The following is a 24888-nucleotide window of genomic DNA, read 5'->3' as shown; positions in this document are numbered from 1 at the left end:
TAAAATAATTTATAAATCCACACGATAACCAGCAAGAGATGCACAACTTGGGGATATTATGCTGTCTTTGTTTGGCAGCAGTTTAAATCCTAACTGCTGCATCCTAAATGAGCTGTAGAGCAGAAAGTGACTTTAAAGTGAGGCAGAAATAGGAATAGAGACGCTGCAATGAGATGCAATGAAAGCATGAATGGCCTTATCTAAATCTGTAGAGGATACAAATATAAAAGGCAAATAGAACGGCTGCTGTGGAAGAAGCCTGAGTGAAAGAAAACTAAACCTTGTGAGAGAGAGTTTTCTGATAACACTCATTTTAGCGATCGGTAGACTCTAGCTTTTGTTTGTGCGACTGTAACCAAGGAAACACATTTTTACCTTAACCTTTGGGTAAATGGTCTGAATGAGGAGTTTTCTCAGTTATGACTACATTCTGTCACATAGGTGCGACCTATATATTGAGACCTGTGTATTGTGATATAATAGATTTTTTTCTATGACATCCTTCAGATGACAAACTGTTTAATGTCTTCAATCTCTCTGTGGTGATTTGGTATCTGCTATTGAGTATCCACACTCTCAGAGGGTCACTATATTTTTCCACTGCATGCTTAATAGATCTGGATTTTCTATTGAGTCCACCTCATCTAGTTTGGGACCCCCTCAATCAAAGCTAGTTAGAGCGGAGCTGGAGCGGAGTCCGAAGAGTTTGGTTTGGTTGACCGATTACAACAGTGGGCGGGTGCTGCAGCACAGCTGGTACGAGAAAAGTAAAGCGTTTTTTTTTTTTACATTAAAACACATAAAAGCATGTGGCATTAAAGACAAGTTTTTTTCTTGCCACTGTCACATAAGAATGAACTCTACATTATAGAGTCCAGTGTAGACCTGCTCTGTATGAAAAGCGTCTTGAGATAACTTCTGTTATGATTTGGCGCTATGTAAAAATAAACTGAATTGAAATTAATTAAACATGTTCTAATAGAGACCCAGATAAACACCAAAAACAAAATGCACCTGAAAATAAGCATAATAGGTCCTCTTTAACCAAGTACTCATTTAATCCCAAACAATGATTTTTTCCTAAACCTTACCAAGTTGTTGCACCACAAAATTTTGACCAGAAATAATGACTTAGATTTTTTATGCCTTTGTTCTGGCGTGGCATTATGTTTTCAGGTTGTCCGTCCCTCCGTCCGTCCTATTATCATGAACATGATATCTCAGGAATGCCCGAAGGAAATTTCTTCAACGCGTTTTGGCCATAACTCAGGCATACAACCGCGAGGTCGTAACACTCATTTGCATTTATTTATTCAGTTAATTATTCAGTTATACTATCTGTAATTATCACTTCACCAAATGACGTCCCAAATGGTGTTTCAAAGCCTTCCTCACACTGTCAGGAATACAGTTCTGGGGGTTATGTATTCAGTATGTATTATTATTAAAAAACATATAAATTCTTTAAAAACCTTCCAATTATAATATAGGCTACCCACAATGTGGAAGCTTTCAACTGTAGAATACCAAGTTGCTAAAACCCACAAATTCACAGGGGTGTACATAAATATGTAAACACATGAATCACAGTTATAAGGAGTCGGGGGATTTCTCTTCACATTTACCTATGACACCTGCAACTATAAATGCTACTAAATCACTATTAACTAGGAGTGTAAAAAATAACCACTTAGTATCGGAAAAATACATTTTTCTACATCTATACAGATCCACAGATTTGACCCAAATTCTGCATTTAATTCAGAAGAAAATCTATTTTATTTACAGGGACATGAAAATAGCACATTCAGTAGGACCACACTGACCCAGGAACTCAGGTCAATGATAACCAGTCAGCAGCATATTAGGGAAAAATTCATCCTCCTTAGGGATTGGCCAAAAAGTTTTCCAGTGTATCATTGCCTATGTTTACTATTATTGATGCAGTAGACATACTTTTCTGGGGTGTTATTGATTCAGTATTTGACATAAAGATCGAGGAAATAACAGATTTTAGTCACACTTGTCACAAAATGTGAATTCACAACCTGGCAACCCAATCCTTCTTCTTAGCTATATAAGAATAGACATTATAACGGCTTATTGCTAATATGCAGAGTGATTTTAACATGAATAAACTTATTACTGATAACCTATAAACCCTTTATAACTTTACCTTTATGTAAATTGGTACCTACCGTATTTTTCATCTGAACCTCCCCAATTCTTTTTAAAGCTGCAGCAAAAGGTTACTGTTTAATTCTATTGTGCCTAATAACTCTGTATCTTTAGCCCATAATATTTCCTTTTCACCTAACCTCCTCCGGATCCACAGTGAATGATTGTAACTGCATAAAGCCTATTGTGAATATGAGGAATAAAAGCAGCGCTGCACTCCTGGGAGAACTCTGACAATGGAGCAGCCTTGGCCTAGATGCAAATCATATCCTCTTATTCAGACTACATTGTAGCATGTGTGTGTGTGTGTGTGTGTGTGTGTGTGTGTGCACGTGCTTGCGGAACTTTAGAGGGGCGCGCCATGCTACCTCCTCATTAGGTGGCTCTGATAGAGGCGCTAAAACCATGTTCCTGAGTGGAGAGAGGGAGCTGAAAAGAGCGGAGGGATGGAGGGAGGTGAAAGAAGACTAGAGAGTGGAAGGGAAAGAGAGAGCGAACAGAGAGGAAGAAGAGAGAGAGAGGGAAGCATAGAGGGATGGAGAGAGAGAGTGAAAAATAAGAGAAAGAAAAAGTGAGGAAGTGAGGCGAGGACACAGAGGGTGTAGATTGGGGAGAAGTGTGTATGCAGACATGAGGATTGCGTGTGTGTGTGTGTGTGTGTGTGTGTGTGTGTGTGTGTGTGTGTGTGCGTGCGTGTGCGAGAGAGAGCTCTTATGTCCCTGCATTAGGCAACACTCACACTAAGGTGGCTGGGTTGCAGGATTAGTAGTTTAATTGGTACCTCAAGGAATAGAAGAGATTTAACAACAGTGGAGTGGTACCACGTGTGGGCTGCAGGGCCATGGTGACACGCACACACGCACACACGCACACACGCACACACGCACACACACATAGAATAACAAGTTGTTATTCTACTTGTGGGGAAGTTCTCTCGGACGGTTCCTTCACACTCATTTTAATCAAAAGTCACGGTTAAAACCAAACTGTTTCTCCATTTTTTAAAATAAGAACACTACACAAAATGCACACAGAGACACACATGCACACATCGTCTATTTATATTTCCTGGTTCACAATTACACACAAATTTATTTCGTGGGATATACACAAATTACAGTGCATTACTTTTTGTCGGTATAGTTACGAACAGTGTATGAGATCAGCCTGTTAGGGTACATCCTCTGTGTGGGAGGGAAATCTTAACATTTTGTTCCAGTCCATCGGTGGTGGAAGAAGTATTTAGATGTTTAAGTAGTACAAAAGTGAGTGTAGAAATACTCTGTTACGATATAAGACCTGCATTTACAATTTTACTGAAGTAAAAGTACAACAGTATTAGCATCACAATATACTTAAAGTACCAAAAGTAAAATTACTAATTTTGCAGAATGGCCCATTTCAGAATAATATATACTATATTATTAGATTATAATTATTGATGCATTAATGTGTTCATAACTTTAATGTTGCAGCTGGTAAAGATGAAGCTCGTTTTGGATACTTTACTAATAGTTTATTTTTACCTCAAAATTATACTTAAGTACTTGAGTAAATGTACTTAGTTACTTTCCACCATTGCAATTCATCCAATAGATGTTGAGATATTTCACTGTGAAAACTTTAACCTGCTGGTGGCACTAGAAGAAAAATCAGATAATCACTAAAGTCATTAAGATTCATCCATTGGGGGGCATGAACATCTGTACAAAAAAATCAGGGCAATCCATCCAGTAGTTGTAGAGATATTTGGACCAAAGCGGTGAACCAACAGACCGACATCACCACCAACCAAAGAGCCATGCTTGGCATCAAAAAGGAGGAAGCAACTATGAGAGGAGAGTCCAGTAAGTGCAGTTAAGCTTGAGCCAAGGTAAGATAAGATGCTCTATTGTTATTGTATGTTAAAGGGATAGTCTGGGTGTCTTGAAGAGGGGTTATGTGAGGTAGGTGTATTACTTACAGTAGATGACGGTCGGCATGCCCCCAGTTTGGAGAAACAGACAGGAGCACCCGAGCAAAGCAATACAGTGCTGTGGACGGGGACGGCAGAAAAACCTATTTCAGCCACCTAAAAGAAAGGCTCACTGAAAAAAATCTGTTTAAGTGTACGCTATATTTAGAATATTTTCACAGCTTTATCTTGCCGTCAGACAGCCCTTTACTTCTCCTTTCCAACGGGTAATTGAACTGAAAGTGAAACTTATCTATGCTCTCTCCAAAGCCAGCAGGCTCAGATGACAAAAACAGTTTGGATACATTTTACTTTACGTTCAGTTCCGCCATCTGAAAAAATATTCTAATATAGTGTACACTTAAATGGACGTCAATCTTTTTTGGTGAGTCTTTCTGCCGTCCCTGTCCACAGCACAGCACTGTATTGCTCCTGTGCCGGTGCTCCTGTCTGTTTCTGGATGCTGGGGGTACACCGACCGTCATCTACTGAAAGTAATACACCTGCTATGGATAAGAACCTCATACAACCCCACTTCGAAACACCCAAACTATCCCTTTAAACACAATGAAATTTGGTTTGGCAGCAAATATCAATGAGATGACTGATACTGCAAGGAGAGGAGGATATATGCAGGATAACTCCATTAGGTTTTCCTCAAGGACTATAATGTTTAGCTTTGTAGATCTCGATGAAAATGTGTCTTGAACAAAAGGAAAATCCTCCCTGGATACCCCGGAGTTAGTTTCACTGAGTCACATGGTGAGCTGAGCGACAACACTTCCCTGGGAACTACCTAATGTGTGTAAGCGGTATTATATAGAGCATGTATGCTGTCGCTGCCTGATCACACTCTTTAGTTTGCAAAAGCCTCATTCATAATGCAGCAAGAAAAGAGTGCTTGTGACAATTCCTGTTATATTGCATTAAATAACAACGTAACCTCTCACCTCTGCAGTATAGCAACTTTATTTGAGTGTAACAGCTACTTTGACCTCTTTGGTTGACCCCCACTGTTCCCATTATGTGTTTACAGTCTGCTGTGATGATTCTGTGTACTTCAGGAGTTCAATTTAATTTTGGTACTGTACAAATTTCACTCGACAGAAGCTCTCAGATCAGCGATCCTATTCTAAGACCCTTGACACACTAATGGCTACCTTCCATGGTCGAGAGGATACGACTTCTCTGGAAGATGGATGACAGAGGTATGTATAAATAGAGTGGTGAGCGGAGATGACAGAGAGAGAGGGAGGAATGACGAATGGATACAGGATATAGAGAAAATGGAGTGGTGAGGGAAAGAAACGGGGGGGAAAAAGAGAAGGGAAGTGAGAGATGTTCTGCATCTTTAATCAGCGTCATCAGGCCTCCAGCCCAAACAATGAGAGGCTAAAAAGAGAGCTGCAGAATGAAGATATGCTGGGAGAGGAGAAAAGGCAGCGCTGTTCGGGATTAAGTGTTCAAAGTTAAAATCAAACGGAAATTTTCTGAGAAATCAGTATATCCTTGGTGCATACTTTGACTTGGATAGCCTACTTATTTGTTATTTTGTAATTTTTATTTGTTACCAAAAAAAATTAACAGAATTTTTCATTCGATAAATTTCTTTCTGCAGTGACTGATTTGATTGGTTCAATATCTGTGGGCACTAAAAGTAGCTTATCACTTAAAGAGACAGTAAGCAGAAAACTAGACTTCTGCACCTCCTCATGGCTCTGTTTTCAGGCTTTAAAAAATCTAGTCCGTGACGGGAGACCGTCAATCTCAGGTCATTTCAGAGAGAGAGTGTTCCTATTGGCTGTTCATCCAGTCTATAGCGCATCACAGATGTTGACAGTGCGTCCTTATAACATTGGCTTGGCTGTCAAATGTCAACGCTGTCATAGACTTTTCACTTTAGATTTCCACTTTTGAGAACTAGAAGAATATGAGCAATAGCTACAGCATCATTACAGTTTATATTTCCTTACACTAAAATGGTGGAGGTTAAAATCACTCAGAAAGGTGCTGTCTGTAGCATTTTTTAACATCAGGATCAAATTAAATGGGATACCTTTGTATAAAATAAATGATACCCCGAACAGGATCAGCGCGTTGGAAGTGATTTCTCCTTCAACTTCCACTGACACCTGGCAGAGTTGTGGCAATCTAGCAGTCATGCTGCATAAATCACTGCAGTCACTCTATTTGTCAAAGACTCAATATCCCTACAGTCCCAGTCAGTAAAATCATTTTTTAAAAATGTTATCAGGGAGTTTATTACAATCCTGTGCGAGGGGAGTTCTCAATGGAAAAGGATTTTTTTTTGCAACAATGAAGGAAGAAAAGAAAGAAATATCAACAGTCTTGATGTCAGTGTGGTGCACCAGAATCTTCAACATCATGCTGTCCAGCCCAGTCGCACAGCAGTTTGTGAAAAATTCACAAAATGTAATGTATTGATTCATGTACATAAACACGAATTTCACATTTTTTTCATGATGGTCAGCACAAAATCAATTCGTATGTAATCCACATAATTGTGAACTGGGAAGTATAAACAGCAGCGAACGCCGAGTAGGGAGGAGGTTGAGGTGGATGAGTGGGTCAAAAAACACAGCACAGGACCAGAAGTTAACGTTGATTTATACGTCACTTAACTTCCGTACTTAAGTTACGGCACTTACGGAGTTATTTTAACCCGAACCGCAATCTTTTCTTAAACCTAACAAAGTAGTTTTGTTACCTAAGCCTAACCAAGTCGATCTATTCCTAAACCCAGCTAAGTAGTTTTATTTTGAAAAGACTGGAGTGGAAATTGACACGTGCGTCACATGTTACTGGACATTCTTAGGAAAAAGCACAAAAAAATAGGTTTTTAAAAGTTGTGCTGAGCGTCACCAAAAAAAAGGGAAATTCATATCTATGTACACGAATCAAATAGATTAAATTTATTTATTTACTATTTCACAAACTGCCGTGAAACTGTGTTGTGCTGTCAACTGCACAGAATTCCCCATCCTTTACCTTCCCTATCCCATCCTTTACTACAGCTTCACAGAGCCTCTGACATGGCTGGAGACTGTGAGTCTTGTTTAAAGGGATAGTTCGGGTGTTTTGAAGTTGCGTTGTATGAGGTAGTAATCCATAGTCAGTGTATTACTTACAGTAGATGGCGGTCAGCACGCCCGCAGCATTCAAAAACAGACAGGAGCACCGGCACCGCAGCAAAGCAATACAGTGCTGTGGACGGGGACGGCAGAAAAATTTATTTTAGCCACCTAAAAGAAAGGCTCACCAAAAAAAATGTATATCCATTTAAGTGTACACTATATTTTCCGACAACGAACTGACCTGAAAGTGAAACGTATCTATACTGTTTTTTGTCATCTGAGCCTGCTGGCTTTGGAGAGAGCATAGATAAGTCGGAAAGGAAAAGGAAACGGCTGTCTGACAGCAAGATAAAGCGGTGAAAGTATTCTAAATTTAGCGTAAACTTAAACAGATATCTATTCTTTTAGGTGAGTCGTTCTTTAAGGTGGCTAAAATACGTTCTTCTGCCGTCCCCATCCACAGCACTGTATAGCTTTGCTCCGGTGCCGGTGCTTCTGTCTGTTTCTCGATGCTGCAGGCACACCGACCGCCATCAACTGTCAGTTATATACCTACTATAGATAAGTACCTCATAAAACCCCACTTCAAAACACTCAAACTATCCCTTTAACAGAAAGCCTGTGTTACAAATGGTGCTTATGAAGGATATCTATGACTCTGATGCATTAATTTTTACCCTTTTTTTAAATTATGTTCCCCTACTTTATGGATTGGCAATACTGAATTAATGGAGTACCTCTTTAAAGCAAGCCTGCAGATTCCTCTGCTTCTGACCTGGAAGCTCATGTCAAATGTATTGTACAAGCAGCTAATGGTCTCAGCAGTGTTCACATTTATGTAGGTAATAACGCTGCCGGGTCTAATTTAAAACGTGTAAATGTAACGCCTTTAACATCGCTGCCTCCGGTTCTCTCCTCTGCTCTCTGTCTGTGTCATGGATGTATAAAGAGCAGAGCAGAGAGGCCACAGCAGAGGAGTCGAGAGGACGGGATGAAGCGTTCGCTTCGGCTGCATTCATTCAAAATCCGGCAATGCGCCACCTTCTCACAGGCTGTGCAGAGGTGTTGGCGTGTTTATTTGTGCTTTAGAACGTATATAAAACAATCAAAAAGTTATGTTTTATTTCTCTAATTCACTCCTTAGTGTTAAAGTTTAAAGTTCTTGTCAACGCCACTCCCTCTCTTCATTCACTTTCTAGCTTGTTCGACCACCACTGCGTTCTCCCTCTCGCTCTTTGAGTCGAGGAGGATGGGGCATCTTTGAATGGTTTTGTTTACAAACACCAACTGACAATGATGCAATCAATCGATTAAAGTATTTAATCGCGATTAATCGCAAATTAACCTCACATTTTGTATCACAAGTTTGGAGCGTTATTTAGCTTCTTTGGTGACAAGCTAGTATGACATGGTTGGTACCAATGGATTCCTTAGGTTTACTACTTTCATATGGTGTCAGTATCTTCACTATAGTTTTAAAAATGAGCTTTACAACCTCTGAAATCGCGAGTTGTGTTAATGCGTTAAAGAAATTAGTGAGTTAAAACAAATTTGCATTAACGTGTCATTATCGCGTTAACTTTGACAGCCCTTATACCTTTTAAAATCAAGCTCTATTTTTCACTACTACTCTACTATCACTCATGATGATATTTCCGATTATCCCGATAATGGAAAATCACAGCTGATCAATTATTGTGAGTGTTTTGTTTTTTATATATATAATCCTATATCGCCCCATCCCTTATGGTAACATTGTCATCATTTATTAATGTTCACACACAGCTATTTTAGGAAATATTATCTGTATAACTGCATTTGAACAGGTCCTGAGTAAATCCAGTGGGGGATCAGAGAGCCAAGACTTCGATCTGTGGTATTGTACAGATGCACGTGCCCTATTGATATCAGGTAGCAGACTGACTTTCTGGAATTGCAAAATGCTTGTCTAAACTTTTCCTTCCTTGCATACTCAGTTCCAGCTCAGAGAATATGTGCGGCCATCCCCAGAGAGCTGCTGTCTTTGTTTCTAAACCCTCTCTCCTGAAAGTAACTGAATACTCAGTGATACTGACCTAACTGCCCTGCAGGGTTTAGAAATGCATTTTTAAATACGGAAACTCGGCTTTCTATATAACGGACTCAGTGCTATGCGGCACTGTATGAGTGTGGTTACACCGACCTGCAGATGGAGTGTATCTCGTGTGTGTCTTCATCCTTGTGGGCGCTGTCCGCGAGACTGTCGCCCAGAGCCATCAGACACTGAGCGAAACCCTTATAGATGGAGTGACACCTTCTGGCTGACGATGCAGCAACAGGGCACGGGCTCGGCACTGGAGAACACACACAAGAAACCACACAGAGAAAAGATTAATTGAATGCTGAACTCACTGTGTAATATGAACTGGGTGATCGATCTGAGCAGGAATATCAATGCAGCAGTTGACAATAAATGTATTTCTGTTACTCTTTGTTAATGGCTGCAGCTGTATAGGACCAGACTGACATGACATGAAGTGTGCAGATAAAAGAAGAGCGTCCGTCCAGTGAGTGACTCTGATGTCTGTGCAGCTTTCTGTTTCAATGATAGACTGAGAGGTTGAGTATTATCCATCATACACGCAGAGCTACAGACAGCTGTGGGTCCATCTTCAGTCCTTTCCCCTCTCACTCATTCAGTGTTTAAAGTCTACTGCTGATCGATTGCTCACATCAAAGATGAGACATGTCAAGGCTCGTTGACCAGGAGATGGAAATACAACAGAGGAGAAATGTATTTATTTATTCTCAGTGATCAGATTCTGTTCAGAGCAGCAACACACAATCATGTTTGAGGGCAGCAGCCAAGACCAAATCACCTTGACACACTGTTATATAGCTCTATTCAAAGCCACCAGACTCCATTAGTGCCAACACTCACATTATTCATAACAATGGCTTTCAAAGTTAACACAACAATAACGCGTTAATGCAAATTAGTTTTAACGCCACTAATTTCTTTAACGCAATTTGTGAATTTTAGGTTGTAGCGGGCTCTGTTTTAAAGTGAGAGTGAAGCTACTGGTATCACGTGAAACTAGAAAAACCTAAGGAATCCATTGGTACCAACCATGTCATACTAGCTTGTCACCAAGGAGGCTAAAAATGCAAAATTTTGGTGAGGAAAAACTGTCATGGCCATATTCAAAGGGGTCCCTTGACCTCTGACCTCAAGATATGTGAATGAAAATGGGTTCTATGGGTACCCACGAGTCTCCCCTTTACAGACATGCCCACTTTATGATAATCACATGCAGTTTGGGGTAAGTCATAGTCAAGTCAGCACACTGACACACTGACAGCTGTTGTTGCCTGTTGGGCTTCAGTTTGCCATGTTATGATTTGAATATATTTTTTATACTAAATGCAGTACCTGTGAGGGTTTCTGGACAATATTTGTCAATGTTTTGTGTTGTTAATTGATTTCCAATAATAATATATACATACATTTGCATAAAGCAGCATATTTGCCCGCCCCCATGTTGATAAGAGTATTAAATACTTGACAAATCTCCCTGTAAGGTACATTTTGAACAGATACAAAATGTGCGGTTAATTTACGATTAATCATGATTCAATATTTTAATCAATTGATTGCACCATTGTCAGTTGGTGTTTGTAATAAATCGCAGATTAATTGCAGATTAATTATGGAAAATCATGCAATCTTAATCGCAATTGACAGCCCTAGTTCACTCACACCTGTACTTAGAGGTGTTCACTCGTGATCGGATCACCCAAGATGTATGTTAATGCCAGGTCTGAACAGGGCCTAAGTCCAACATTCACTCTCCTTTTAGCTCTGTTTTGGTCTCCACCAACTCCTGTGAGAAATATCTGTTTCTTTAGAGGCTAAAAGCTCCACTATGTTCACCAGCTGGTACTTTGTCTATTTTCTGTGTGGAGCTGAGCAGGTAGTGTGCTGTAGGTTTTCATCGCTCTTTTTGCTGAAAACAGCTGACTGCTGCAGCCAAAAATGACACAGATGAAAGCCGCAGGTGTGAATCAAAACAGTAAAGTCGGGGGTCGGAAAATCCAAACAATGAGATGAAAGAAGCAAAATCACTCTGTAGAGCTGAGGGGAAACGCAGAGTCAGGTGCTAATTCTCTATGGGTTCGTCACTACAAGTAAACCCTTTCACATTACACATAGACATTTGATCCATTGTTAATATCGAAATATGTATTACTGCAGCTTTAACATTAAAATGTAAATGCAATGCCTCTAAACTCTACATGCACTAACTACAGAAACCCAAATCAACCTTAAGAAAAGGATCCAACCAAGAGCAACAACGACAAATCTGTCAGGTGTCAAGCTGCTCAGGAAACATCTTTTCAGTTGTCAGCATGGATTATCAAAACACTCGCTGACGGAGAACAAGCAAGAAGACGAGGTGCTTACTGTCAGTTCTGAGTACGTACAAAGATTAGGGTAGGAACGACAGGACGATCTGTGCTTTGGCAGGAGAAAGGGGAGTCAGATTTTCATATTGGAAATACATTTTAAAGGCAGGTGTCAGGAAGTAACGAAGGTTACATACACCTACGCTTTCAGGTGCTTTTGTCTTCATAATGTTGGATATGGTCATTTCTGATTTGAGGTCAACTGTGCACAAACTGACGGATCATTTGTAAATTACAGTACACCTTACAGTATCTTGCCGTAATGTCTGCAGGCTCTTGACACAGTCGAATTCAGAAACTGTGAAGGTAAGAAAGTAAAGTGTATTAATCTAGCAGGATAGCTAGCTACTTACATTAACCACACAGTCACATCAGATGAAACCAAAAGATGAGTGCAATTACAGGCCCATTCAGGACAGGAGACCACTTCTTGTTCATGTCTTTATGAAACTGTAGAGAAACCCCCACCAAAGCTTCTCAGGATTTCAAAGTCAGGCACTTAAGTGCACACTTCATGCATGCACAAACATACACACCCCTGAGAACCCAGCCTCACAAGTCATTTACTTTGTACATGGCTATTTACAGCATCTCACCAAAGCCCAAAGCTGTTTGTTGAGTCAGACTTGAGGAGGAGAAATTTCGTCCAGAGAGATGCGTATTTGGTTGATGTATTTTGAAATAATTATTGGCAATCATTAAATCGTTTTGGTGTTATACGACCATTTATAGATTGAAATGACAGGGAACCAAGCTTTAATGTGCACACTGCAGAGACCCAGATCTCTTCTGGGACCTGGGCACCACTGTTTCATTAGACTGATCCTTTCTCATCTTTTAAGCAGCAATTGAATGTAAATCAGAGGCCTGACAAGACTTCGAGGAGCGGTTAAGTGTCATGAAAACAGAAGATGGAATTATTCCATCAAAGGCTTTTAAATTTTCAATCTCGCTTCTTTCATTCAACTCAAAGCTTCTAAACCTTTTCTCAACATTTTTAGTCTGGTTCCGGACCTTTCAATCACCGCCCACATCTCCAGATTTCTCAATGATTCAAATAGGTGTTGTGCATTTATGGCTGGTTGCTGGTTGGAAAAACAACCAATCAGATTTTTGTTGGCTGGATTGAGAATGAAGGTGTCACCTTCCTGTGTCAGAGCCAGAAGAATGGCGACAGGAAAACCCTGTTTTCTAGAAGTTTTTATACTGTAATACTAATTTCCCAAATCGTGTGGTGATGGGAAACTTGATGCCTGAGACCCGGGCTCACATCATGTCCCGTGTGAGGTTAGTTTTGAGCTAGAAATGCACTGATACCACATCGGATATCAGGCCGATACTGACTCAAACAGCTGGATTGGGTGTCGGCAACAATTCGGCCGATCCATTCAATTTGGTTTGTCCAATTCTTTGCTGCATTAAAAAGGTTTGAATTGAATTGTAACTACTTTTGCACAAAAAATTATCAAAATGTGGGAACAGTTTAATCAAATTGAGGAAACAAATTATATCTTGAAGGCACAAATTAGTATGGACACTCACAGGCTCTGTACATTCAACTAATATGTTCAGTATTAACATTTTGCAACTTGCCAGATACATGAATTAACCATGTTTCCTCATTATGTTCATAAAAAAACATAATCCGAGCAGCATTACATTAATGTTGCAAATTAGCATGATATAACCACAATTTCTAGGAGACTGGTTTGGACAGGAAAATGCCAAGTATATGGCAACATTAAAAATACTGTCCTCATAGTAAATTGCTCCCACAGCTTCCATCTTGACTGAAAATGATGTCTGCAGGACAGAAACATCACTTGTTACTGATGGATTAGAGCAAAATATCAACTCTCCCAAACAGGAATCAGCTAAGGAGCAGGAATTCAGACTGAATGATGCAGTGAAACGAAATGCAATTCAGTCTGATTATCTGGATGGATGGATAGATGGATGGATGGATGGATGAATAAATGGATAGATAGACTTTATTGATCCCAAATTTGGAAATTCTTGAGGCTACATTTCCTTTCCATCATGATTTTGATGTAGGTGTGTCAGTAGTGATTATGTCCCTGATAATGTGGGAGGCAAGAGAAGTTGCTTCAGATGGAGAAGAGACAGGTGATCAATAAATTATCGTTGGACTGTCTGATGTGTGTCTAGAAAAACAAAATCAACTCTAACTTGACTGGCTGAAACAGAAATTCAAATATTCAATAAATGATTGACACAAACTTTTCTGAAATATATCTGTTTTAAAGATGATACCCGTATCATCCCTGTTCTTACTTTGCTTACTTTGAGTGATGGAGAAGGTGGAGACAAAAGGACGATGCAGTGAAAAGTTTTGTCAGCTTCTTTCTTTTGCCATCTGTTGCTTATTCCTGTCTTTCTTCTATTTTAATTCATCCCTTTACTCATTCATCTCAAAGCTCCTGTCTCATGACAGGCAATGCACACCAATGACTACCTGCCTGTTACAGTGTTTGAATAGTTATCACATGTACATGAGGGAGGGGTGATACCCAGTGGGACTCACTCTCAATGACAATAGAGCAGATGAAAGCTGTGATCTTAAATTTAGAAACAGATCCGTTATTAACAGGAAAACAGCTTGACTTAATTGACTTCTTTCATATTTATCTTTACCATTCATCACAACTCTGTTCAATTAAATCATTCAGTGTTTGCACTGGTATGAGCCTTTATTGTTTATCATGCCAGTTATCAGTTATGTAATAGACTGACAGTGGTGGAAGAAGTACTCAGATCCTGGGCGGGTCTATCTGCGCTCTATTCCGTTTTTTTCAAATGGAAACGCCCACTCAGCCATTAGACATTGACAGCCCTACAAAATACTTAATTACAAGTCCTGCATTTAAAATTATACTTAAGTAAAAGTACTATCAGCTAAATTTAACGTTACTTACAGTATCAAAAGTATTCTTTCTTGAAAACTGCCCCCAGTGACTGGTATATTATCACTTATTACATTATTAGATTGTTAATACCTGTCATGGTCTGGCTGTGCCAGAGCATTGAACTTTTTCCTCTTTGTTATAAGTTAAGATTGTTATTAGTTATGTTAATGTGATTTTGGTTTGTGTTGGGTTTGGTTTCTTTTATATTATTTCATTCCAGTGTTTCCTGTTTTATTTTGTAATTCACTCCTCCTGTGTCTTGTCTGATTTTACTTCCAACCTTTGTTTATTTTTCCCGCCTTTATTGATTGTCTGCCCCGCCCTGATTTGTTTCACCTGTGTTCAATCACCGTCTTGTATTTAAGCCTGTGTGTTCCCCTCTGTCTTTGTCGGTTCGATTGTCGCTCCAGCCCCGTCTACCTGGTCCTCCGTTTTGCATGTTAACTCCTGCCCTGATCCTGGTGTTCCTCATGTTCCCCTGGTTGGTGATTTTTGGTTTTGTTCTCAGGTTTTTTTTTTTTGTTGTTTGTTGGATTTGTTCTTTTGGACTTTGTTCCCTTCCCTGCATTTTTGTTTTTTGTATGCCTGTTGGTTTTTGTTGTTTGGATTATTCAGCCGGATTTATTAAAGCTTGCTTTTATTTAAAAACTACCTTTTCTGCCTGTAACTCTGCGTTTGGGTCCCCCTGTAAATTCACAACCCTGACAAATACCGATGTATCAATGCTTGAGCAGCATTTTGCTGTTGTAGCTGGTCAATATGGAGCTACTTTTAACTACTTTAATATTTATGTTTTTTAACTGCCTTTAATAAATACCATTCCCATATAACCCGGGCCACACCAGGAACATCAGAAGCGTGTGGCGGCAGCATTACCTGTTGTTTTCTCAAATGTTTTGATTTCTGCAACTACTGTATGCCAATTTGACTACGAATACACTTTTCTTTTTCAGAAAGACAGATGAAAGAAATCCTGAATGAGATATTGCATTTAGTTGCAAAAGTGAGTGCACAGAGGATGGAGCTCTCTATTGGAGAGGAAACAAGGAAAGAATATCTTCTAATCTTAGCTGTTTTGTGAAGTATTTGATGAGTTCACCTCTTTGAGCCTCAAACAGTTATTTAAATGAAACAGGTTCGAGGGGACATTCTTAGAGGAACTGCTAACAATTCACAAACATCTGAAACGTGACACGAGCCCCAATTAGACACTGCCTTTTTGTGAGAAGCCACAAGCCCAAAACTGATTCAATCTTTAACAATTTAATTATAGTTCTTGAGTAATTCCTCAATCCTGCTGCCGGTTGTGCCTACATGTACCAGGATGCATTGTGCGGGAACGGCGAGTTCGCTGCATCTGATAAATAAACAAAATAAACTCACAAAATGTCAATGAAGGAAATATATTCTTACACTTAAACAGAAAAATACAATTGTACACCTGAATTCAAGTTTCTCTCGTACACCAAACTGAGACAGGCTTAATTGTCTTGTAAAGTTATCGTAAAACACACTTCATTCAAACTGGAGAAAAACAGAATAACCAAACCCGTCCTGGTTAGTCTTTCCACTATTCCAACAATCAGCAACTCTGGTTTGATGAAAATGTGAAGGTTTTTGACTGAAACTATGCAATTTTACATCATTTCAGACCATTGTTATTACTAGTTAAATAATTATTTTATTATTTACACATATCACAGCCTTTGTCTGAAATATTTCCCCTCAAAGAGCAGATTCAGAAAACTTTTAAATAATGTTTCATTAATTATATTTCTTCATAAATAAAAAAAAGTTATGACGAACAGTTCGCTAATTATTTTATATTATATTATACACGCTGATTCCCCCGCTGTATCTCTCTGCCGTGCCGGTGCCCAAATCGCTGGTCTTGGTTGTCTTTTCCAGTCTTCATCCTGAAGATCTCCAGCACACCTCTGTCCCAGTGAGGAGGAAAACTTTCATGCATAGTAATGCGCACACGGCTCGCTTTCTCTCGGTTGTCGTCGGCGACAGCATCTAACAAAAACTACCCACGCTGACTTTCAATCACAGCAGAATGATTACGTTTCTGTTGGCATCGGAGGATATTTTGAACGAAGGCTCCACAAGTTGGTGTTTGCTCTCGGCAGCTCAGGCTCTTGAGGGTCCCCGCCGGCCTTATCCTCCCCACTGCAGCAGCAGCCTCGAGCGGCCTCTCTCAGCTGAATATAAGTCAGCCATAACACTGTAAAATGTACACTGTGAAACCCAAGTGTTTTAGGTGTAGCTAAAGAGTTACACAGTCCCAGAAGACCCTCATGACTGGTAACACAAAAAGCTGAGACAATGTGACTAAAGAGTTAGCTCATCCCGGAGGAGCCTCATCGTGACTTGTTGACAGACGGCTCTCTGGAAGAGTGAGATCATTTTGGAGCTGGTAGCGGCCGATTTTTCACGGAGCCAAGATGGTCCTCTTCAAGGGTGTGACAGGCACAGATGCATCATGTCATGATTAGTGTACAAGACGGTGAGGATAACGCTCCTGAAGAGTGTGACTGTCCCAGAAGTGGCTTGTCGTGATGAGTAAAAGTCAGAGTGGAGCCACGGCTGGAGCCTGGCAGGTGAACAGGAGATGCTAATTGGGTCAGACACTGCATCACCACAACTGTTCCCCCTCTCCCCAGAGACCTGCTGTTTAATATTTAATAAACCAGACCTTCTCCCACCCCCTACTCTCTCTCTGTTGTTCTTTTTTCTCCAGGAAACTATTGATTTCAGGCAGGGTTGTTCAGAGGGACTGAAGATTATTGGCTTCACTCATCTCCATCAAGTTTTAATGAAGACCTGAGGAGGAATAATGGCTGGAGAAGGAAAAAAGAAGACAGGTGTGAGAGAAAAAGAGGTGGAGATGGAGTTGGCGCGGGGAAGAGAGAAGAGAGTGACCAAGAATGCTAGACATAGTAATAACAGAACAAAGGAGACGCTGAGAGACATTTAGGAGATAGATTAGGCAAGTTATCCTTAATAATCTGTACACAGACAGTTGTAAAAACGATGTCAGAGATATTTTGTATCCATCTGCCCTGCACTTTCTGCAGCGTTGGGCTACAGCGCTGGATGCCGGGTATGGTCGATGAGCACAGGTTTTGGTTTTGGTCTCTATACGGGCAAATACCAAATTTAGCAACCTCACCGTGCCGACAAAACTCTTAGATGCTACACATTGTCACTGCTAGCCAGGGCAGGAACTTCACAGAGGCCATGAGGGCCATGGCCGCCGTGCCCTTTCAATTTGTCTCTCTCTCAAAAAGTGATGGTAGCCTGGTATGATCAGGCTATATACTGTATATACAGTATATCCTGCTAACAGGCATTGCACGTGAATATGGGGTTGGTAAAATGAGCTGGTTTTGGGTGCATCCCCTTAACCAGTGAAGGAAACACTGTGCTTCACGCCGCGGATCCATCAAAAATAGACTAGGCGCATATTTATAGCAAAGCTTCTGAAACGTGCCCGCAGCGTGTCTGGTGGAAACAAGCATTGTCTGGAGTGGCCATTGTCAGCGGCTGCGCAGCAGCTGCGTACATTATACCAATTCTTCATACTCCCTCAGATGCTCCAGTGCTGTTCAGCTCCCAGCTGTACATTTATATAGCGCTTTTCTAGTCTTCCGACCACTCAAAGCGCTTTACACTACATGTCAGCATTCACCCATTCCCACCCACTGATGGCAGAGGCTGCAGTGCTCACACACACACCGATGACAAAGCAGTGAGAAGCATTTGGGGTTTAGTATCTTGCCACAGGACAGTTTGGCATGTGGACTGAGGAGCCGGGGATCAAACTGCTGATCTTCCGATTGGTGGACGACCCGCTCTACCTCTGAGCTATAGCTGCCCCATACAATACAGGTTGCAATAAAGGATGTTGTCTCTTTAACAGTAGTACCGTTTCGAAGTGCCAACAAGCTCGGAATTATTGTGGGAATAGCCTATGTATATATGAATTATATCTAATTCAGCCCATCGTAATGATTAAATGTAAATCAACAGGGTATAAGGTAGTCCCATGATGCACTGATTTGAATTTCTGCATTTCTTTGAAAGAAGTCCTCCGCAGAGGCCAACAGTTCTGTATGATTATCTCCACCAGCTACGATTCAAACTGAAAAGAGTTCTGGTGCAGTTGGGAAATCAAGGCAGGGAAGCACATCTGTTCAATTGGCAGGAATATGTTCTTCCTGTTTTGGCTTGTAAACTAAAAAGATCTGTTTGATTTAGCCTTTTCCACCTCATGCTGAGGTCACCAGGGGGTCTGACAGGGCGGCGTAGTTTAACTCTAATGGCTCGGTGTTATAACACTGTGGCCTCACAGCAATAAGAATCTCCAGAGTTGATCGAATGGCCTTTACTGTATAGAGTCCATATGTTCTTCTGGATTCTCTCACATGAACACAAGTATGTGAGGATCCTGCAGGTTTTCATGTAACCAAATAGTCCCCAGGATCAAAACTCAGCAACTCAAGGCCCCTTGAGTTCAGTCAGAGGATCACCAATGTCAATGGGATTCATTCTCTGGGTAGCATGAATGCCTGTACTAAATTACATAGCAATCCATCCAATAGTTGTTGAGATATTTCAGTCTGGATCAAAGTGGTAGCTCGACTGACCGACATTGCCGCCCATAGAGCCTCGCCAGCTGGCATGACTGAAAAGCAACAACGCACAGATGTAAGCACATTTGCTGACAATCTCGAAGCTTGTGTTCAACCAGTCAGTGCTGTTCAGCCCTGAGAACTACGGATGTCGTGGAGCTGAGCAGACGTGAATGAGCTGAGCTCTCTAACGGACCCTCTTATCTAAGTTAAAACAACGCTGAGGTGGGCCAATTTAACCTCAAGTGATTAACTAACAGATGAGGGATGGACCGTCCCAACGAGGCTGCTGGTACTATGGGTGACGTTAGCCCGACATGCTCCGAAACAGAGAATTCAGTCGGCATGCTTGCTGTTCTAACAAGGGAAATTCAAGAGGGGAACAAGACTCTCTCACAGAAAATCAAATCAAAATCTGTGCAACTCCAAACTTCCATCAACGAAGTGAAAGCTACCTTGGAGGGCTTGCTAACAAGGGAAAAGGAGGCTCAGTAACGCATCGGTGACACGGAGGACACCGTTAATGGGCTCGACCGACTGATTAAGCAATTGCAGAAAGACAAAAAATGGATCAAATGGAGAATCACAGCAGGCGGAACAATGTTTGTGTGGTGGGACTAAAGGAAGACAGCGAGGGCCGGGACCCTCTTAAGTTCTTCACTGAATGGATACCCAGAGTCCTGGGTGCAGACCTCACCGGACCGATGGAAATTGAACGCGCCCACAGGATCCTGAACCCCAAGCCCATCCCAACCGACTACCCGAGACCTGTTTTGATCTGGCTGCTTCGATTTCAGGACCAAGAAAAAATCCTGCGACTTACTAAAGCAAAAGGAAATATCACTGTTGACGGCTAGAAAGTCAGCTTTTCCCCCCCGATATGAGCCCAGAACTAGCCAGGTGTCGCAAACGGCTTATCCAAGCCTTAAAGGCAATGAAGGAGAGGAACATCACCTGTTACCTCATTTACCCTGCACGATTGTAGGTCCAGTGTGAAGATGGACGAATTTGCCTATTTGACACAGCAGGAGATGCGTTCAAGTTCCTAAAAGAAATGGACCGGGCATGAATGAAGAGACACCATCCATTGGGACGTTACCGGCTCAACTTACTGGATTAGTGTCTAAAGTTAGTAAAGGAACTATTCTTATAGGTTTAGCTTGCCTGTTACCTATATTTGGAATTGGATTATTTTCATGCCCCGGCACAGATAGTTCCTGGGCCTTCAAAAAGTGCTACTTCCAGATCAGAAACCTGTTTTGGATTAGAACTGTGGTCCAGGAATCAAAACCAGAGCTAGATTCATGCAGATGAAATGCAGGTAAAGCTCCTAAAAAGGTTTCCAGAAAAGCTCAAAAAGGGCCAAGAGTCTATTTGTTACTAAATGATGATGTGGTGTGCATTCAGTTCAGGGTCTGACCCTGATTCTTGCTTAGTGCATGCTGGGGAGGGCTTCATTCCCCTTTAGGGGGGGTGAACAGGTAAAGAAAATAAATCATTGAATGAGCCCAAGACATAGCCAACTCAGAATTTAAATAATTTGGGCCCATAGAGAATTATTAACGCTCTTGCAGGACTTTCCCCATTAGTCAGTGGCAAGACTCTGCCAAGGTTAGTGCAGATGTGTGATCACTGTCTGAATTTGAATGGACTTCTTCTACACTAGCAGGGCTGAGGAATTGTAATTGGAATATCACAGCTTTCAAAATGTTGCTTTATGGCATGAAGACATGGGATGGCAAAGACAGATGCTCAATAGAAAAGAAACTGAAATCTGGACATAAACACAGAGACAGAGAAGAGAGAGAGAAAAAAAACCCACTTGAAACTAAATGCTTATTAGAAGTATAACTCCAGCTGCTGGGACACATCGGTGCTGAGGGGAGCAGGCAGATCAATGAAGGGACAGCTGATCAACTGCTTCTCAACCTGCCTTGATTAATATTTGATATCTGAACTAAGACTGAGCCCAGGGAGAGAGAGAGAGCAGTAAGAGCAGGGAGGTGGAGTGACTGATTGATATGGACAGCGAGAGAATTCTCCAGGCTTCGCCGACTTGATTGCGATCGAAAAGAGATAAAGGGGATAAAAAGAGATGAAGAAGTGTAGAAAAGCTGAAGGGGTTGATGAATTGCACTGATAAATAGCATTTGTTTGGCAGAATTGTTTAGGACTATTGATGTCAGGAAATGTTACTCTCACTGCACCTAATACGGTGGGATATAGTATCTGTATGACAAATGTTAAAGGATAAGACAGGTGTTATCTAATATTTGTCTTGTTGTCAATCCCATGAAAAGACTATTGTGTTAGTCCGTCTCTCGATACTTTACGACTTCCCTACTCTGTCTCCTCCAGTCCATTTATTCCTACTGAGGATGTAAATCTTTAAAAACAGGTCACAAATATATAGTTTCCTTTTTCAAAAAGGAGGAAATGATGTACTAAAACAGCTGGGCACTGTAGTTTTTGCAATCAAAAAGGCAAAATTGGCAACAAATTTGGCACTGCTCAGGAGGTGATACTAAATCCAATACTAATAGTACTAATAGGTACTTTTTGGGGAAAAAAACTTCTTTTTCCACATGGCAACATTTCCAGTAGTGAGCTATTTGTTCCACGATATGTTCGAGCAGCGCAACAAAATGCTCCAATATGATTATGTTGCATCCAATCTGTTCTCTCCCTTGTTTCTTATCATCAACTCTCCGTCTTCTGATTCAGGAGAGACTCAAGCAGCGGGCTGGTTTGACGGGACGGTACAATGTGGCCTTTTTAAAGAGGATCTTTGCTCATTTTCAGTTAATACTTGTATTTTGGGTTTCAACTAGAACCACAGACTGTACATAGGACGTGGACGTAGTCACCGTGACATCACCAATTGGTTTGTGGACTGCCGTTTTGAAGCCTGGAGTTCGGCACTTCGGTCGTCGCCATCTTGGTTTTTGGCCGTCACCATGTTGTTTATTTGCAACCAGAAGTGACACAAGAGCTAAGTACAACCAAACGCTTAATAAGACATTTTTACATGACCAAAATGTTACAATTAACTTTCATGAACTGAAAACACACTGTTAAAGGGATAAAGTTGAAAGACAAAAACACGGACAACTCCCAGACTGGACAACGCCGTGGTAGCGACCTGTCAATCACAAGGTAGCTACGCCCTAAAGCATACCCTGCTGTATGGTCTATTTGACTCTAAATGGGACCATAATTTACTAAATTAACATCCCGCAAAATCGAAGAAGACTTGAAACTAGCGATTGAAACCATAAACTCATGTTTACAATGTTTACTGAGGTAATAAATCAAGTGAGAAGTAGGGTCATTTTCTCATAGACGTCTATACAATCAGACTTCTTTTTGAGGGCGCGTCAAACTTCCCACAAGGCAGGTATTATGTAAATGTATTACACGGCTGTGTTAAATACACTATTCTGATTGGTTCGTTCTGCGGTCTGTAATTTCTGTATAACATGTGGGTCAGTCCACATCATCAAACTAGCTAAATATAAGCTAAACAGCAGTAGGAACAGTTTGTTGCGCCCTGAGTGAAGTGACTCATTCATGACAGATTGACGTGATGTGTCACAATCATATCATATCATTTCTATTGGCCCAAAGCTAACGTGGGTGGGAGTAATGGACACAATATGCTTGTTTTATTGGCACAAATGGACCCCATCTGTAGATATGCTCTTTTTAATGATACAGCACAATTTTATAATTTATAGCAAATTATTTTTGCGGACCCCCTGAGTGAATATCACGTACCCCCGGTGGCCCCCGGACCACACTTTGAGAATCACTGGACTAATACACATTTGGTATGCTACAGTAATGGGTACTTAAGGTAGCAGGAGGACATATGTGGAATCATCTCAAAATATTCTACAGAAACATGTCACCCCGTGAAACAGTGTGGCTCATTGATGTGTATTTAATAGTTTTTGGACAACAATGGAGCTCTATGGCACAGAGGAATAATATTTATCAGACTTTGGATACAAAGACAATGTTTGTTAATGGGATCAATATACTGTTGGTTTAATGAGATTTGTTGACAGTAACATCGCCAACCTTATCCGTTAACGTTGTTAACTTGTGACTGTTGAGTTCCTGGACAACTACCCTGAAGCATCCTAAAAATGATATATATGCGTTTCTATTTCTTGAACTCCATCAAACACTTCTCTCTTAAATTGTAACCGTTTCTTTTTTCTTATCTGAGTGTAATAGGCAAAAGTATTTTTCTTTGTATTTTCAAAAGGAAAAACTCTGAGGTCAGTGTGTAATGTATCTTCAAGAAACAAAACTATTTCAGTAAGCAATATGCAGTGATACAGCGCAATGTGATTTATGTTGTTGTTTTGAAAGATGTGACACATCTGTTGACCTTTGTGTGGTGTTCACGTTTATTAAGATTGTTTGTGAAACTCAAAAAGACTCTGTTCTTTTTTTAATGTCTTTGATTTGTTGTCGCCGAGATGCCAGACAGCTCACCTTTTCCCCTTGCATATTCCACCGGCACTTTGAAATGCATCTGCACTTATCAAAAGGAGTTTCTGAGAGTATATTTTTTATCATGAAAGCATGAAAAAGTATATGCTGGATTCTACTTTCTCTTATTTTAAGATTCGCCCTGACATGTCAGTTTACAGAACGACTGTTACGGCAGCATTGCTCAAATATGAGATATGAGAAGGCCTTAAACATATTAAACGGTGATGTTAAACATATTCTGTTTTACCCTCTGTGGCATGTTGACTCACTTATAATGGACGCCTGTAATCAGATAAAAGTGCCATTCATTCCATAAATCACATTATTTAGCAGCACAGGATGTGATTACACCCAGCTACCCTGATAGGTGTTGTTGGGTGTGGTCAGAGGTGTGCTGAGTTGCACCTGTAACCACACCGCATAGTTATGTTCAAGGGGTCACCACAATCAGTAAGGCTTGTTCTCTATGGACTATGAACATCCACACAGATTTCATGGTAAAACAGGCAAGTTTACGATTTTGGCTACAGGAAAGCTTGTGGATTGTTAAAAATGAAAAGGCTTCATCCTCTAGGGAGCCTGAATGGGCTCCTAAATTTTTTCATGACAAATATACACAATATTTCAACATTTCTAGTGTACAAATGAGCATTTGTGCTGATGGTGTTACTACAAGAAAAGTCAAAAGGTCGCCAAAATCATTTTCATCCCCCGGGGACCCTGAATAGGCCTATTCACAGAAATATTCATGAAAAGCTGGCCAGTAGTTGTCCATCCTTAAGCCACAACCAGAGCAAAAACAAGGACAAGAAAGGTGAGAAAATCCTTAAAAATTGATTTAAACCTGTGTTCTGTTCTCTGAAGTGATGCAATCAAATGAGCTTGAAGGTCAATGTCAATTTAATTTGCTTATATATCAAACCAAGCGAGTGATCAAAGTAAAGCTTTAGGCCTGAAAAGACTCACTCTAAATTATACGTTTGGTTTAAACTGAAACAAATCCTACAAACGGGCCGCAGCATGGTGGCTTTCACACCCGACTAAGCGGAATAAGCTGCCAGTCAACCTGAAAATCAGATTCGGAAATGCGTGGTGCTGGTACTACTGTGTAACTCCCTTAACTCTGTCACAGCCAACAGGCATCA

At 40.7% G+C, this 24888-nt stretch overlaps 1 protein-coding gene and 1 long non-coding RNA gene across 2 annotated transcripts in view; one reads left to right on the top strand and one right to left on the bottom strand.

Annotated features, from left to right (window-relative positions):
* Positions 1-24888, bottom strand: part of nrn1la (neuritin 1-like a) — a 79592-nt gene that overhangs the window by 17702 nt on the left and 37002 nt on the right. Inside the window, exon 2 of the mRNA XM_037766724.1 lies at positions 9410-9560. Within this exon, the coding sequence (XP_037622652.1) occupies positions 9410-9560 (151 nt within the window). The remainder of the gene's footprint in view (positions 1-9409; positions 9561-24888) is intronic.
* Positions 4661-16570, top strand: LOC119486555. Its single transcript, XR_005206553.1, has 4 exons — positions 4661-5340; positions 6274-6275; positions 10637-10641; positions 16509-16570. It is a non-coding gene; the product is annotated as an uncharacterized LOC119486555 (long non-coding RNA).

This window comes from Sebastes umbrosus, chromosome 4 (genome assembly GCF_015220745.1).
Source record: "Sebastes umbrosus isolate fSebUmb1 chromosome 4, fSebUmb1.pri, whole genome shotgun sequence".
NCBI lineage: Eukaryota > Metazoa > Chordata > Actinopteri > Perciformes > Sebastidae > Sebastes > Sebastes umbrosus.
This window is presented reverse-complemented; position numbering and strand designations above follow the sequence as displayed.